Source organism: Hyperoodon ampullatus (assembly GCF_949752795.1).
Source record: "Hyperoodon ampullatus genome assembly, chromosome: 2".
NCBI classification, from domain to species: domain Eukaryota; kingdom Metazoa; phylum Chordata; class Mammalia; order Artiodactyla; family Ziphiidae; genus Hyperoodon; species Hyperoodon ampullatus.
The window spans coordinates 196260233-196276147 of record NC_136915.1 but is presented as its reverse complement, the minus strand read 5'-3'; the positions used below and the strand labels follow the sequence as shown (position 1 = coordinate 196276147).

The following is a 15915-nucleotide window of genomic DNA, read 5'->3' as shown; positions in this document are numbered from 1 at the left end:
CTCGTCCTGAATTCGCATCCGCGGGCGGGTGAGACTCCGAGCGCGCCCCCGCCTCCGCGGCCCGAGCGCGCCTCTCCCCGCGCGCCCCCGCATCCCCGGCCCGAGCGCGCCTCTCCCCGCGCGCCCCCGCATCCCCAGCCCGAGCGCGCCCTCGCCGCGCGCCGCCGACGCCAGCAGCGCGGTGGCCCAGCGCGGCCGCTGCCTGTAGGGACCCTTCGCCCATGCGCCCAGGCGGCTGCGCCCCGGGCAAAGATTTGAAATCGCTCTGTGTTCTCTTCCAGCTTCTTCTGTGCCCGTATTTTCTTTTTATCAGCAGAGCAATTGATTCTCTGTTGCACTCTGCCTGCCTTCCCGGTGTTTTCTTTTTCGTAAGTACAGAACATTTTTTTGGTAACCATTTCCTCAATTGATATACTTTAGAGTGTAGTTGGCCCATAAAAAATGCAATCACTGCGTTCGGTGGAGTCAGCTGGTTATCAAGGGAGAAAGAGGAAAAGCCGGAGCCTTGATTTTCCTTCTTGTTCCAGCGGCGCTGGAACTCAGCGCCGATGACAGGCCTCTGCGAATTACAGGGAAATTCCGGTTCGAAAGTCTAAGAAAGTGCTACAAGAAAGGGCTTAGGTCCCTCAAAAACTAGTGGGAAGGAAGAAGGGCAAGATTTCCAACAGACTAATAATTACAGACCCCTGGGAATTACTTCCCTTTAGTCCTTTACTTTCAGGATTAATTAGAGGTATTCTTGCTGTAACGTTAACGTTTGTGACTCGCCATTATTTTTTTAAAATGAAAATAAACTTTGTTTACTTATTCTGTTTATGAAAAGAAGACATGCTCATTATTTTGAAAAACAGTCACCCTTAACTTCTAATCCTTAACTAATGATGGTATTTTTTTGTTTGTTTTTGTTTTTGGCTCGAAAAACAAAAGTTTTCTAAAATATCTGCAATGAATGAGACATACTGTGATGTGGCTTGAAACTCCACAGATACGTGAAAGCACTTGTTGAAGTTTGATCAATGGTGACTCCATATGGCTAACTTGTTTCAAGTTGTTCAAATTTTAGTTTATTATTTCTCATTTAAAATTATCAGAAAATATTAGGGATGAAGGTGAGATATTGTACATTTTGTTTTCTGGCTGTTTTAGGCTAATAGGATGACATGCAAAAACAGAGGATATAATGAATATTTGAAATATTCGTTTGCCTTTTTTGAACTTCAAGAAAGATAAATGTGTGATATATATGTGGACTTATGTGCTTTTAATAAACACAATTGGAAAAGCAGTGACTTATAACAGTAAATACATCAATGAGATTAAATTACATGTATTAGTGTAGTAGCAGGATAATAAATAGATGATAAAAAGAGCAACTCCTACTTACCAATAGGTGTAAGTCCGTGCTTTAGAGATTCTTGCAAATCCCCAGTATCCGAATTAGAAGACATTGTTAATGCAATTATAGGCAGTCCTTTGGCTTAAAGCAGAAATCATTGAGCATAAGAAAAAGTGCAGCTTGTCAAATTTTGTAGCCTTGGGGAGGACACATCAGACTACAGTAACCCTTAGTGAAAGTTAAGAAAAAGCCAAAAAACAAAAAACAAAAAAAAAAAATCCAAGAATCCAGAAAGTTACAAGCAAGTATTTCCCTGGACTCTGTACTTTTTCCAGCATTGGTGACCTGCTGTAAACAATGTATCCAGTTTCATGATGGTTTCTAATCAGAGGAATGGAAACTTTCGATAGGCTTGGACTAATCACATGACTCTATGCAGGTTGATAAGAGGACCCTGTTATAAAGTGACAGCAAAAGAGATAAGAACTCTTGGCAGATAATGGCAAACAAATGATTAACTCAGAAATGGAGAGGTGCAGTGCAGCTTGGAGAGTGGAAAGTTGTAAAACTGAGGGGTCAGAAGATCATACTTAGTGGATAAAACTCCAAACCAGCTTAAATCCACTAACTAAACTTAGGCTTGTGACATATCCCCTTGATGTCATCACCTCTTTGCATAGAGGAGGACAGACGTAGCGCTTCTGACCTCTGTAAATATATTTTAGATGATAACGTTGGCAGACATTCATTCTTTAAGTGATGACTAGGGATATGATTGACACTTTGAAGCACTACAGGTAGCATTACCGAGCTTGTGCTCATTTATTTATTCATGTTTTGTCAACCAGCTTTTTTATCATGCCTGTTCATTAGCTGAGGAGTTAACCTTAGCTTGTTTGTACATTGGTCTGTTGATTAAAAGGGCAGCCTATCTCTTTACCCCAATAAAGTAAAACTTATACTTTGAGGTTAATGCTGGCAAAATGACAAATGTGTAATACGTTTTCCATAATTTAAAAATTATCATTCTTTCCTTGAATCCATGGAAAAAAATCTGGATTACTCCTGACCATGAAAGAACTATTACTCAGATGACCACGGGTAGTTTTAGGCTCTTGTGAAATATCCCTGTTGTCCTTTAAAGTAATAAAGTCTGGATTCTTAGAGCAATGTATGTCTTTTCTTATGTTGTGGAACAACAGTTAGTTATTTTCTTGTATGTTTTGATTTTGCTAATGGAGCAAACTTTTTTTTTTTTTTTGGCCTGAGATCCTATTTGGAAAACCCAGAATGTTTATGTATAGCATTTTTTCCATCAAAATTTTAATTTTTTTGGATTAGGTTTGACTGCATATAATAGAAAAAGCAGAATGCCAGTGGTTTAAATAAGACATTTATTTCTCTCTTGTAAAAGAAATTCAGAGGTAGTGATGGTACAGTGGCCCTACAAAGTTGTCCAGGACCTGGTTCTTTCTGTTTTACTCTCCTCTGTCTCTTGTCCTCATGTTCCAAAATGACTGCTAGAGGTCAGCTATCACTACCAGGAAGCAGTACAGAGGAAGGGAGAAAACACATATTCCTTTTCCAGGACATTTCCAGAAAGTGCCATGTAGACACTTTGCTTACAACTCACTAGGCAGAAATTTGACACATACCCACACTTAGCTGCAAGGGAGGCTGGGGAGTGAAGTATATAGCTGGGCAAGTAAATGTATATTTCAAACTAACAAGGATTGGGTAATTATAATCACCCATGTCAGTTCTTTGTTGTTATTTCTTTAAACAGTCAAACAGTAATGTGGCATAATACCAGAAATGTACATAGGTAGATATTAAAGGACCTATGACCCTGAAAAGCAGCTATTCTCTTAAAAATATAAGGCTCTAAAAGCTTTTTGCTTATGTGAATTATATCTATTAATATTTATTTTATTCAACATTAAAATTGAGAAAGTAAAAAAATTATTATTTAAAAAATTTTTATTGGAGTATAGTTGATTTACAATGTTGTGTTAGTTTCAGGTGTACAGCAAAATGAATCAGTTATATATATATATCCATTCTAAAAAAGTATTATTTATAAATATATTAATTTGTAGTTATTAAAGTATATTACTATAAATAACACATTGAAAATTGAAAATAGCTGTTTTCCAAAACAAAATAATTCATAAAAAGTAGCATTTTCAGAAGTCTTTTTAATGTCTAACTTAATAGAAAGCTGGATTCTCACATCTCCTTCTGCATTCAGTCTGTAGTGATATGTTGTTTTGGCTGAAGTATATAAAAAACATGGGACTTCCCTGGTGGCACAGTGGTTAAGAATCCACCTGCCAATGCAGGGGACACTGGTTTGAGCCCTGGTCCGGGAAGATCCCACATGCCGCGAAGAAACTAAGCCCGTGCGCCACAACTACTGAGCCTGCATTCTAGAGCCCGCGAGCCACAACTACTGAGCCCATGTGTCACAGCTACTGAGCCTGTGCTCTAGAGCCCGTGCTCTGCAACAAGAGAAGCCGCCGCAATGAGAAGCCCGCACACTGCAACAAAGAGTGGCCCCTGCTCGCCTCAACTAGAGAAAGCCCACACGCAACAATGAAGACCCAACACAGCCAAATGTAAATAAAATTTTTAAATAATAATAATAAAAACATGGTCTTCAGAATATGAAGGCAGAAGAAAAGAGCAGTACTACAACAGCTTTTTCAGATAATTATGGATCTTTTTCTTTGATTCCACAAGTGATATCTTCTTCGTGGTTGAAATGTGGAATCCTTAACCAAATCTGTGAACATTTTGTCCTCTATTGCACTAAAATTCATTGACCTTTTTTACACTTCAAATGCACCTTTTCCTGTGCATGATTTTATTACATCTTACACTGGTGATTTGGAAAAATATATGTTCATCAAATTTGGCAAATGTTCCAAATGTGGACAAATATCAAAACTTATACTCACTAATATCACCACTGATCTCATCAGAAGTCTTTAAATACTAGGAAGCTGTCCAACTCTCAGTGGAATATTCAGATTTTCTAAAATCCAAATGTTCACTTGAAAGTCTGAGGTTTTTTTTTTTTTTTTTTTTTTTTTTTTTGCGGTACGCGGGCCACTCACTGTTGTGGCCTCTCCCATTGCAGAGCACAAGCTCCGGACGTGCAGGCTCAGCGGCCATGGCTCACGGGCCCAGCCGCTCTGCGGCATGTGGGATCTTCCCGGACCGGGGCCTGAACCCACGTCCCCTGCATTGGCAGGCAGACTCTCAACCACTGCGCCACCAGGGAAGCCCGAAAGTCTGAGTTTTATCGGTGAAAAAAAGTACTATCAGTTTTTTCCTTGAAGTAATAGGTTTACTTCGTATTCAAGAAATGTCTCCAAAATACCTATGTCTAAATAACCAAAGTCTGTCAGCCATTCTCAAAATGTAAAAACAACATTTTATTTAAAAAGCTGCCACGTTTTTCAAGAGTAACATGGTTTTTAAAAATTAAAGTAGAGTTGATGTACAATGTCATGTTAATTTCTGCTGTACAGCAAAGTGACTCAGTTATATGTATACATATATATGTATATATGTTCTTTCTTATATTCTTTTCCATTATGATTTATCCCAGGGCATTGAATATAGTTCCTTGTGCTCTACAGTAGGACCTTGTTGTCCATCCTTTCTATAAGAGTAGCTTGTTAATAATTTTTTACCAGCCAACTCATATATTGAATACACGATTGTTCTGGTCAGAAAATACAATGTTTGGAATTTTTTATAAAACAAAATGGTCTGTTGGGACTTCGCTGGTGGTCCAATGGTTGGGACTTCATGCTTTCACTGCCGAGCACGAGGATTCAATCCCTGGTCGGGGAATTAGGATCCTGCAAGCTGCGAAGCGCAGCGCAGCCAAAAAAAAAAGTTCTGTTAATTTGGTCTGTTTTAAAAATGTGCTTTCATAATTGCATTTTCATGAAATTGGGGGTATGGAAGAGATCTGAATGGAATTAAAATAGATAATATCTTCTTTTATTAAATATTATGAGCCATATTCCACCCCAAAAGTTTGAAAAGAAAGCACATTGGAATTTCTTCTGTGAACAGAAACTTTTCCTGGTCTCCTCAACCTCTGCGTCCTAACCAGGGCTACCTGTTCCGAACAGGTTGTGGAAAGATTTTTGGAACTTGGGAGAGCTGGATGCTCACCGTAGGGACCTGAGATTCAGGCTGTTTTTATGACTTTTCTTGTCTTGGAGATAAATGTCAAGATTATTTCAAAATATAATTACCTACACTCAGGGTTACTCCTTTAGGGGAGTAAAGTTAGGAAACTCAACACCATATGATCCAGCAGTCCCACTCCTGGGCATGTATCTGGAAGAAACTATAATTCAAAAAGATACATGCACCCCAAAGTTCATAGCAGCACTCTTCACAATAGCCAGGACATGGAAGCAACGTAAATGTCCATCGACAGATGAATGGGTAAAGAAGATGTGGTACATATATACAATGAAATAGTCCTTAGCCATAAAAATGAATGAAATAATGCCATTTGCAGCAATATGGATGGACCTAGAGATGATCATAATAAGTGAAAGAAGTCAAAGACAAGTACTATATGATATCACTTATATGTGGAATCTAAAACATGTTGCAAACAAACTTATCTATGACAGAAACAGACTCACAGACATAGAGAACAGACTTGAACACATTATAACCTAATTAGATCAGTGGTTTAAATCAAAATGTTAATAAGGCTAAAGTCAAAGTTTTAAAGTTTTATAAATGGAAAAATTATTTGCAAGATCAGATGGACACCTAGTATTGCTAGCTGACACTCACAGACTTGGGCCTTAATTAGGAAGGAATCAGTACAATACACCATTGTGCAGTTGATAAAAACAAAGTGACCTTTTCTGAAAATTTTGCTTGGATGGGGATACTGGGTAAGTTGGAATATAAATTTATGACACTAGCTAATTTTCATGTTAAAATTGAAATTTTATTTTATTCTTTTAGGTTTCTGGAAGAGAATCTTTCTCAATCAGTGACTAAAGCCCATGTATCAATATTTTCAAGCCTTTATGTGCTTTCAAACAATATTAGCATTGATGCTTCTTTTTTTAATTTAATTTTTATTTTATATTATAGTCGATTTACAATGATGTGTTAGTTTCAGGTGTACAGCAAAGTGATTCAGTTATACATATACATACATACATTCTTTTTCAGGTTCTTTCCCCATATAAGTTATTACAAGAATATTGAGTAGAGTTCCCTGGGCTATACAGTAGGTTCTTGTTGATTATTTATTTTATATATAGTAGTGTGGATGCTTTTTTTAAACTAAGTAAATGGGGTGCGTATGTGTGTGTACAGATCATTTATAACTGAATATATGGACATTGGTTGTAACATAATTTCACATGTCATATACTGTAATAGATTAAGCAGTCATTGTCTGAAGAGTCACATTATAGAATTCATTATCCCCCCTTTTATTCTTTGTTGTTTACTCTGATTACTGTTATGTTTTCATTTCTCCTCTTGCTTCATGTTATTTTGGTTGAAATGTTGGAATACTGCATCGGAATGATAAAAGTGCTATATGGAAAGACCAGTTAGAGGAGAAATGAGAATAAAGGAAGACCTCTCACCTCCTCCCTCTCTGCCGCGTTTTAGCTGTGTTACTGGCTCCCAGCTCTGCTGGACGCACACTCTCCTCTGTATCCGGTTTGGGTGGCATGGGGCCTGGGTGACTCCTGGAAATCAGGGTGAGAATTGGCAGTGGCCATGACTGTGGTCCAGGGATGGCATTTGATAAACATGCTGTTTTTTTCTCAGAGCTTTAAGCTCTTGTGTACACTCTACTTTGCATGAATACATTACGTATTATTTACTTAGATTACTTTTTTTCTTTTAAATATATCATGGATTTCAAAATATGATTTTTATTGAAACCAATGATTCCTTCTCTAATTTTCAGATAGAAACCCAGAAGGAGCATATATTTTTGCAGGCATATTTTACACCCGTAACTGCTTTGGAAGATGTAGGTCTTCTTTCACACATGCCTGAGTGTTGGACACACATTTGTTAAGGCTTTACATATTATTCAACCCATCAAATAGTCTTGCCCATCCAATCCTCCCAACACGCTGGCTGTACACCTAATTGTCTTTACCTGAAAAACCATGCAGTTGTGGTTGGTGAATGCAGCCTATCTGAGCAGGAGAGCACATTATAAGGTCATGGTCGCCATGAAGGTAGTAGTTAAGCATCTGGGATTTGGGATCAGAAAGTTCACCATTGCCATACTCACTTTGTTCCCTACTCAGGGGCAAAGCAATGCTTGACCTCTTTGAGCGTTAAAGTCTTCAAGTAAAAATGACAAAAATTATGGAATCCTATAGTGTGTGTTGTGAGAAGTAAGTGAGATCATATATAGAAAGTGCCCAATACATATTTTGATGTCATTAAAAACCAGTATGGACCATGTGACTTGGGTTCTTGGGTGAGAGACTCATCTTCCATAATGGAATTTTGGAAAACGTATGCAAGTTTCTTCTTTTGTATTTTGTTTTGGACACCCTTAGTTTAGTCACATACTACTTGACACCCTCTAGAAGACCTCCCATGATTTATCATTTAATAACATTATGTAGTGTTTTGCTTTCTCTTCCTTTTTGTGTACGGCTAATAAAACATGGAACAATAAAAAAGATTGGATTTCATGCTTTGTTACATGCTTCTGATTAGACAGAATTATTTACAAAATATACAAAAAAATGTTAAAGGATGAGAGCATTACTGGGTTCCTAATAACTCCCACCAGAACCTTTAAAACATGCTATTTGCTATTTGTCACTCTTATTCCCGTTCCTGTAGAACTTACTGGCATGTGGAGGAAACGTTGCATTAATGAGTTACTTTGGTCTTTTGAAGCTTATCTAGGAGGCTAATTGAATAGAAATAGATACTCAGTACTTTGTGAGAAATGAACATATTTTTGTGAAAGAAAGGCTGGAATAACATTCACATGTGATATGAATAACAGGTGCTCGGAACTCAGCCCCAAAGATGGTTAATGACCAATTTAGGTTCCAACCGGACTGGGGGAAAAGCACAAAAGAAATTACAACCTCAATTTTTAGTAATTATTTTTCCCAATCAAGGCAGTCTAACCACTTCCTTTTGGTGAATGTGAGCATTTAATCACCTTCATTATCCCAACGAACTCAGATACCACCACAGAGCACACTTACAGTGACTCACATGTACAAGGATACATGTTTATAATGATAAAACATTGTTTGCTAACTGATTTCAGAAAAGATTTGTAAATGATTGACAGATAACTAATGACTCCTAGGCATCTTTGCCAAAATCCAGAAGGCATTCTGTAATGTCATCTGAACCCGTACTGCTTGAGGATGTTGAAGTTCAGTTAATGAATTACAGTCACTGTAAACTTCCTGAATACACCCTTCCAAGACATTATGACATATCTGTTAGGAATGGATATTCTTGTAAAATCGGATTTCTGGTCAGCATCGTGCATAAGCATATAGCAGAAAGGCCTTGTGGGTATGTTTATACTTGGATTTATTAAGAACCAGCACCCGAAATGACTCATCATTCAAATGGACTGATTGCAGCAGATATTGGGGGGGTTTACAGAGGACTTATAAGAAGAACCAGTTAGTTTTTGCCAAACCATGGCTTACTGGGGCATTTTTGCTGATACCCTTCACTAACAATGCCATTTGTCACTGATTTCATTTAAGACCTGGGTTAGCATTGGCACCGAATAAATAAATAAATAAATAAATAATCAGCTTCTTTAACAACCCCCAAGCCCCAAATTATATAAGATGATGGGGTGGCAGATCTGGAAAAATAATGACTATGTAAAGATTTCTTTTCATTCTTTGTAATAACTGTGAGAAATGTGGCACCTGGCAGGAAAGATAAGTTACTTTTACACAGTACTATTATGGCCAGGTAAATATTACTCATTTTTTATAGCACTAATAATTAAACAGAGCCTTAGTCAATCTTTCAGCAATTGAAATATTTAAGACTTTATTCTCTGTGGGCTTGTGTTGAGTTCCCCACGTTTATCACAATCTGTGATTTGACTTATGGTTCATATCTTTATTTAGAGTAAATGAAATAAACTCAGTGCCATTTTGTTTCCATTTAAGGCCTTCTAAAACATTTAGGCAAATAACTAAATTATCTAAACTGTTTTAAAAAGAGGGATCTGTAGAGCATCCAAAGTGATTTCCCTAAGAGTTACATAGTAATTATTTTCTAAAAAATATGGAGCCACAAAATACATCTCAGACATGCTTAATTCATGCAACTGAAGGTTATGTATTACCTGACATTATCTCGTAGACCACATGAATAAAACACTTTTTCAAGTAATAAGTGTTCCTCTAGAATGGAATAGTTTATATGGTTAAATCTTATATGGGGACATATAACTCAATCTTGATTGCATTTCAGTTATTCTAATAGACATTGTTTTATTGTTTTTTTTGCCCTCTCAATCCTTTGTGAAAAAAAATGTTTAATCAAAAATGATAAAGTAGAATTTAAAAATATCTATTCCTTAAACAGTTTCTCAACACAGCAATCTGTGATTAGTCAAAACATCAATCATCAATCTACTGACTGTAATAAAATAATGGCATAAATGCACATTGCATTTTGGGAAAGGAAAGATAAAACCAGAAAAGAAAGGACTAATTGAAAAAAAACTGAAGATACTTAGAAAGGTGATCTTATACTATATGAAACTGAGAAAAACAAAAATGAGTTTCAAAGAGGTAGGCATACTTTCTACCTGTTATTTTTATGTCCATGAAAATAGCAAGTTATATCCTCAAGCATAATTTATTTAGATACTAATGTATTTTAGATTTTTCAAGTTCTTTTGCATGTCCCAGAAAGCCACAAACCATCCAATTTTTCTATTTTATGCTAATAATTAAGAGAAAAAAGAGTTGATATTACAGGTAAATAAAAAAATTGAAATTGTTGTGAGATTTCAATTATCTATTCTCTCTTTCATTAACTTCCATTACCACCCAAATTTAAATGTGCTGTTTTTAAATTTGTGCCATTTTTGGCCTTTATTATCTTAAAACTTTATTCATATTAATTATATAATATTAATATTAGAATATATATGATATTTAGAACAGTTGTTACTAGATATGTGATTTTTGACTACTTTTTCGACCTCTCTTTACCTCTATAGCCTTGTGTATCATTTCTCCATTTACTGAGCACATACTATATGCCAGGCACTCTGTGAAGTGCCTCACATATGCTCTATCATTTAATCCTAAAACTAATTATTATGAATTGAATGATATATATGCCTGGCACACAGCAGTTATTCAATAAATATCAGCTGACAATATTAGTATTGATGGCTGGGAAGATTTACACTAGGGAAATGCAAAGACCTTTAAACATAGAATTGGTAATGCATGATGTCCTTAAATGATGTAAATATATATACATATCAACAAATCATAAGTGCAGATCGGATTCGTCATGTCCCAAATGGAACTCAGTATCTTTCATTTCAAATGTCATTTTTTTTTTTGGATGAATGACACCATCAAATTGCTAAATCGGAAATTTGGGTATCATTCTAAAAATCTCCCTCTGATTTACTTGCTGTGTCTATTCAGTTGCCCAGCTCAGTCCATTTTGTTTCAATAACATCCTTCAATGGCATCCCGTCCTCTGGTTCTGTCATTGCCTTGGCTTCCGACATCCACACTGGACAGCTCACGGGCTTTGAGCCAGAGGGACTCGAGGTCTGGTCCGGGCACATCACTGATTAACATGGTGACCCTTGGTGAATTCTGTGTTCCTTTTAACTCTGTTTTCTCAGTGTGGGTGCAGCATGAACCACGACTCCTGAGATGGTGGGAAGGTTAGATGAGAACTCGCGGGGCAGGTGTAGCCTGATGACTGATACATTCAGGCCCCTCATCATTTCTCCCTTTGATCCTTTCTGTCACCTCCCGAGGGTTCCTTGTCTTGCTCTGGCTTTTCCTCTAGGCCTTTTCACACACTCCTGCCAGAAAGCCCACACATAGCAACAAAGAACCAACGCCACCCCCAAAAAATAATAAATAAATTAATTAATTTAAAAAAATGATCATGGGAAGTGGGATTAAATGTTAGGGAAATAGAGAAGGTGAAAAAAGGGAAGATAGTGTGAAGATATGTTGAGGGTCTTGGTAGTGTGAACTGGGGCTGATCACTTGGGGAAAGAATTAGAGTGAGGAAACTCTGGCTAGCAGGGTGCAGGGTTGGCTACAGTACACAATTAACTGCTAACTTTTAGGACCCTGCTGTGTGCCAGGCACGGGGCTAAGTTCTAGTACACGTTGTCTCACTGACTCATTTCAAGCACCCTGGGGACTTCCCTGGTGGTCCAGTGGGTAAAGCTCTGCACTCCCAATGCAGGGGGCCCATGTTCGATCCCTGGTCAGGGAACTAGATCCTGCCTGCACGCTGCACTAAGAAGTCCTCATGCCGCAACTAAAGATCCTGCATGCCGCAATTAAGACCTGGCACAGCCAAAGTAAATAAAAATAATTTTTTAAAAAGCACCCTGTATTAGGTAAATGATTTTAATTCCTCCACGAGGGAAATATCTCCCAGAACTATTTTCAGAATGAGGAAGCTGGGAATTCCCTAGTGGTCCAGTGGTTAGGACTCTGTGCTTTCACTGCCGAGGGCCTGGGTTCAGTCCCTGGTTGGGGAGCTAAGATCCATAAGCTGCGTAGCACAGCAAAAAATAAAATAAAAATGAATGAAAAAACTGCCCAAATGTCCATCAACAGATGAATGGATACAGTGAATGTGGTACATATATACAATGGAATATTACTCAGCCATAACAAAGAGTGAAATAATGCCATTTGCAGGAACATGGATGCAACTAGAAGTGTCATACTGAGTGAAGTGAGTCAGAAAGAGAAAGACAAATATCATATGGTATCACTTAAATGTGGAATCTAAAATAAAAGATACAAATGAACTTATTTACAAAACAGAAATAGACTCACAGATATAGAAAACAAACTTATGGTTACCAAAGGGGAAAAGGGAGGGAGGGATAAATTGGGAGTTTGGGATTGACATACACACACTACTATATATAAAACAGATAACCAACAAGGACCTACTGTATAGCACAGGGAACTATACTCAGTATCTTGTAATAACCTATGAGGAAAAAGAATGTGAAAAAGAACATATATATATCTGAATCACTGTGCTGTACACTTGACGCTAACACCACATTGTAAATACTTCAATGAAAGAAAAAAGAATGAGGAAACTGGAGATTTGGGAAGCTAAATTATTTGCCCAGGGTCAACCAGCTAAGGAATGGAGGTGCAATTCGCAGGTCTGTCTGGTCCCAGAGCCTGGGCATTCATCGCTCTGCTTTCCCCAATCCTTTACGGAGCTCGGACCAGACTTGGCTTCAGTGCTTCTCCAGTAAGGTCAAGTGTGTCCCATCAGTCACCATGGTAAATTACACAGCCAGCCTGGCTCTCAGCATTCTTTTCTGTTAATAGTTTGGCATATGGTCGTTGACATTCTTATGGCGCTCCCCGGTGATCCGTGAAGAGACAGAGGCTTGCAGTAGGAAGCCAAATGAAGAAGGTCAGCATGTCCCCCGAGAGATGGCAGAAAGAGCCTGGTCTCAGTGGACGAAGTGAAAGGCACACTGTGGTCATGTCCCTCTTCATCCATAGCCGTGCGGCTTGGCCTGCCTGGGTTATGAGTCATCAATGAAAAGACAAGAAAATTGAGGACAACGAGTAGACCCAGGACAGGAGGTGGTATTTTTCTGTACTCAGTGGTGGAGGGGTAGCACAACTTTGGTTCAACAGACAGGGAGATATTAATAGCAAGACCAAAACCGATTTTATTTTTGAACAGGGATATGAACCTGGAAACCTTCAACACTTCAGAAGCTAAAGCCTAAAACACTTGAGAATATATTTTTTAAAATCCCAAACGTGAGCTTCAAGAAAGCCACAGCTAAGATGCCAGAAATGAAAAAATCACTTAAAAAAAAAAGATCAGGGCTTTTAGACTGAAGGCACCAGGGTTTCTAGCTGTATTTCAGTCCATTTTGATAGGGTAATTGCAGCAGAACCAGAAATAACTACACATTCTTCCTGGCCCTGATTCTGCATCTCTTAGTTCTGAATTCTGAGTTGGACATACAATTTTTAGGGGCTTATCACAGCTTGCAGTGCTCCCACTTCTGATATGATTGGAGTTTAGATTCTTGCAAAGAGGCTACCGAACTGGAGGAAAATTTGAGGAATGTTTTCCCCTTTATTTAGTTAATCAGAAATAAAGACACTTTTACATTCTCCCAAATTTAGTCTCAGTAATGGGTTACCATGGTTGGTTTGGGTTGTCTGACGCTAATCACTGAGATTTGGGGTGTCAATGAGAGCGAATGATTTGAACAATTAACCTTGATTTTCTTTTCATAATAATGACTAAGTTCCGTACTTCATAATGTGGGATGGATGCCAGGTTTTACTTCCAATTTGACTGTCTTATAAACTTGAGGTATTTGACGAATATTTTGAAGTGATTTTGGCCTGCACCATGGATAAAGGCCACACTTCTGTAGTCTGTACAGCCCCAAGTATTTTTTTAAAATAATTTTTATTGGAGTATGATTGGTTTACAATGCTGTGTTATTTTCAGGTGTACAACAAAGTGAACCAGTTATACATATACATATATCCACTCTTTTTTAGATTCTTTTCCCATACAGATCATTACAGAGTATTGAGTAGAGTTCTCTGTACTATGCAGTAGGTCCTTGTTGGTTATCTGTTTTATTTATATATATATATAGTAGTGTGTATATCTCAATCTCAATCTCCCAATTTATCCCCCCCCCACCAAATATTTTTCATACAAAATTTATTGAAGGGATGTTAAAAATCATCTTTTATATAAGTAAAAGGATGGGCCATTCTTACAATTAAAACAATAGATGAAAATATATCCTGGATCCATCATTAAGCAACTCATATCTCTCCCCCAATCCCTCTCCTTCTCACTCTCTTTCTCCAGGTCTATCTCTAGGTTATTTTATTTCATTTTATTTTTTTATTTTTAAAAAGTAGTTTTCATTTACCTTTGCATTAGCACTTAAAATACACATTTCTATTTCAAAATGCCATTGAAAAATTATTCTAATATAACAACAGCAAAATATAATTCTGCAATTACAGAAGAGCTAAACGGGGATCTACAGGTAAGTTATTCTCATGTTTAAAACTATGATTTTGAAATAGATGCTACTTCAAAGCAGCTGTTACCAGCTCTTTAGGTTTGGTTTAAAAACACACACATAGTTGCCGGGAGATTTATAATCTTGTAGTCCATGCACTGTTCTAGAAGCATTCTTCAGGAACCAACCAGCCCTTAAAAACAGCACTCAGTCCACAGGAGTCAGAAGGAGTTAAATGAACTGGGGTAAATAGGATTCCTACATTACATCAAAAGCATATGACATTCTGCAGCAACTGGGAGCATGTTGTCCTCTTTACAACTAATTTTATCTGAAGAGTTTAAGAAGGTGGACATTGTACCACTATCAAGTGCATTTAAAAGTGACATGTTTTTGTGCTAATCTGACTCCCCTGAATGACCTAGCTAGTGAACTAGTCACCAGGCAAATCAAGCCTGCAAGAAAGGGAGCCAATATTCAAATTACCATGTTATCGTCTGATCCACAGAATTTACTTTCAACATAAACATATAATCTCAATATGAGATGTCTAACTAAAGCAAGCACCACCACCAAGACCAAGACAGCCTCTCCTTTTCTAAGGTTTAGGTTTTTCCCAGAATTATCAATACATGGAATAGCCCATACAAAGCCATTGCTCCCACAACAAAGCCTTGGGCTGCCACGTGCATGTGGATCAGGTGAACAGACATTTTAGTATTGCCCCTGCTCTTCAATTTATATAATCCATATGCAACGATTGCTGCAAAACCTGCCATTCCAATGGGGACAAATGGTGCCTCTCTAGCTTTTCAGATAAGTTTAGATCCCTAATCTTCATCAAGTGAAGAAAGAGAAACATCTCTGTCACTTGACATAGTGATTGAAGAAACTTCAGACAATGACAAGATGTCGCAGTCTCCAATCGGCTTCTCTCTAGATTATTTTAAAAACGCATTGCTTTCCCCTTGGTTTAGTGAAGCTGCAAGTAATAGAAAGCCCAGCCTGAACTGCTTCAAGAATAAGGAAAATATCATCTCTCTCCCATCATAAGAGAGTCAGCGATGGGGCCACTCCAGGGCTGGGTCACTCATGGCTCGGTGATGTCACCAGGGCCCTGGTTCTCTCTGTCTCTGCCGTTGCTAACATGATACCCTCTCCTCTGGTAGCTTCATTGTTGCCAGGGGGCCGCAGCCATCCCAGGAATCACACTGGACAAAAAAACAAGGTCCAGTGCATGAGATGAGGGTGTCCTGTTTTCTAGCTTTCCATC

The 15915-nt window shown here is 37.9% G+C and overlaps 1 protein-coding gene and 1 pseudogene across 2 annotated transcripts in view; both read right to left on the bottom strand.

Annotated features, from left to right (window-relative positions):
* NR5A2 (nuclear receptor subfamily 5 group A member 2) overlaps positions 1-1448 on the bottom strand; it is a gene marked incomplete at both ends in the record, with an annotated part of 122755 nt that extends 121307 nt beyond the window's left edge. The window contains 1 exon segment of the mRNA XM_079696441.1: positions 1385-1448. Within this exon segment, the coding sequence (XP_079552567.1) occupies positions 1385-1448 (64 nt within the window).
* A 13792-nt stretch (positions 1449-15240) lies between these two features.
* On the bottom strand, positions 15241-15520 carry LOC307048555 (HIG1 domain family member 1A, mitochondrial-like; annotated as a pseudogene). Its single transcript has one exon. The product of its transcript is annotated as an HIG1 domain family member 1A, mitochondrial-like (transcript).
* Positions 15521-15915: the final 395 nt, after the last annotated feature.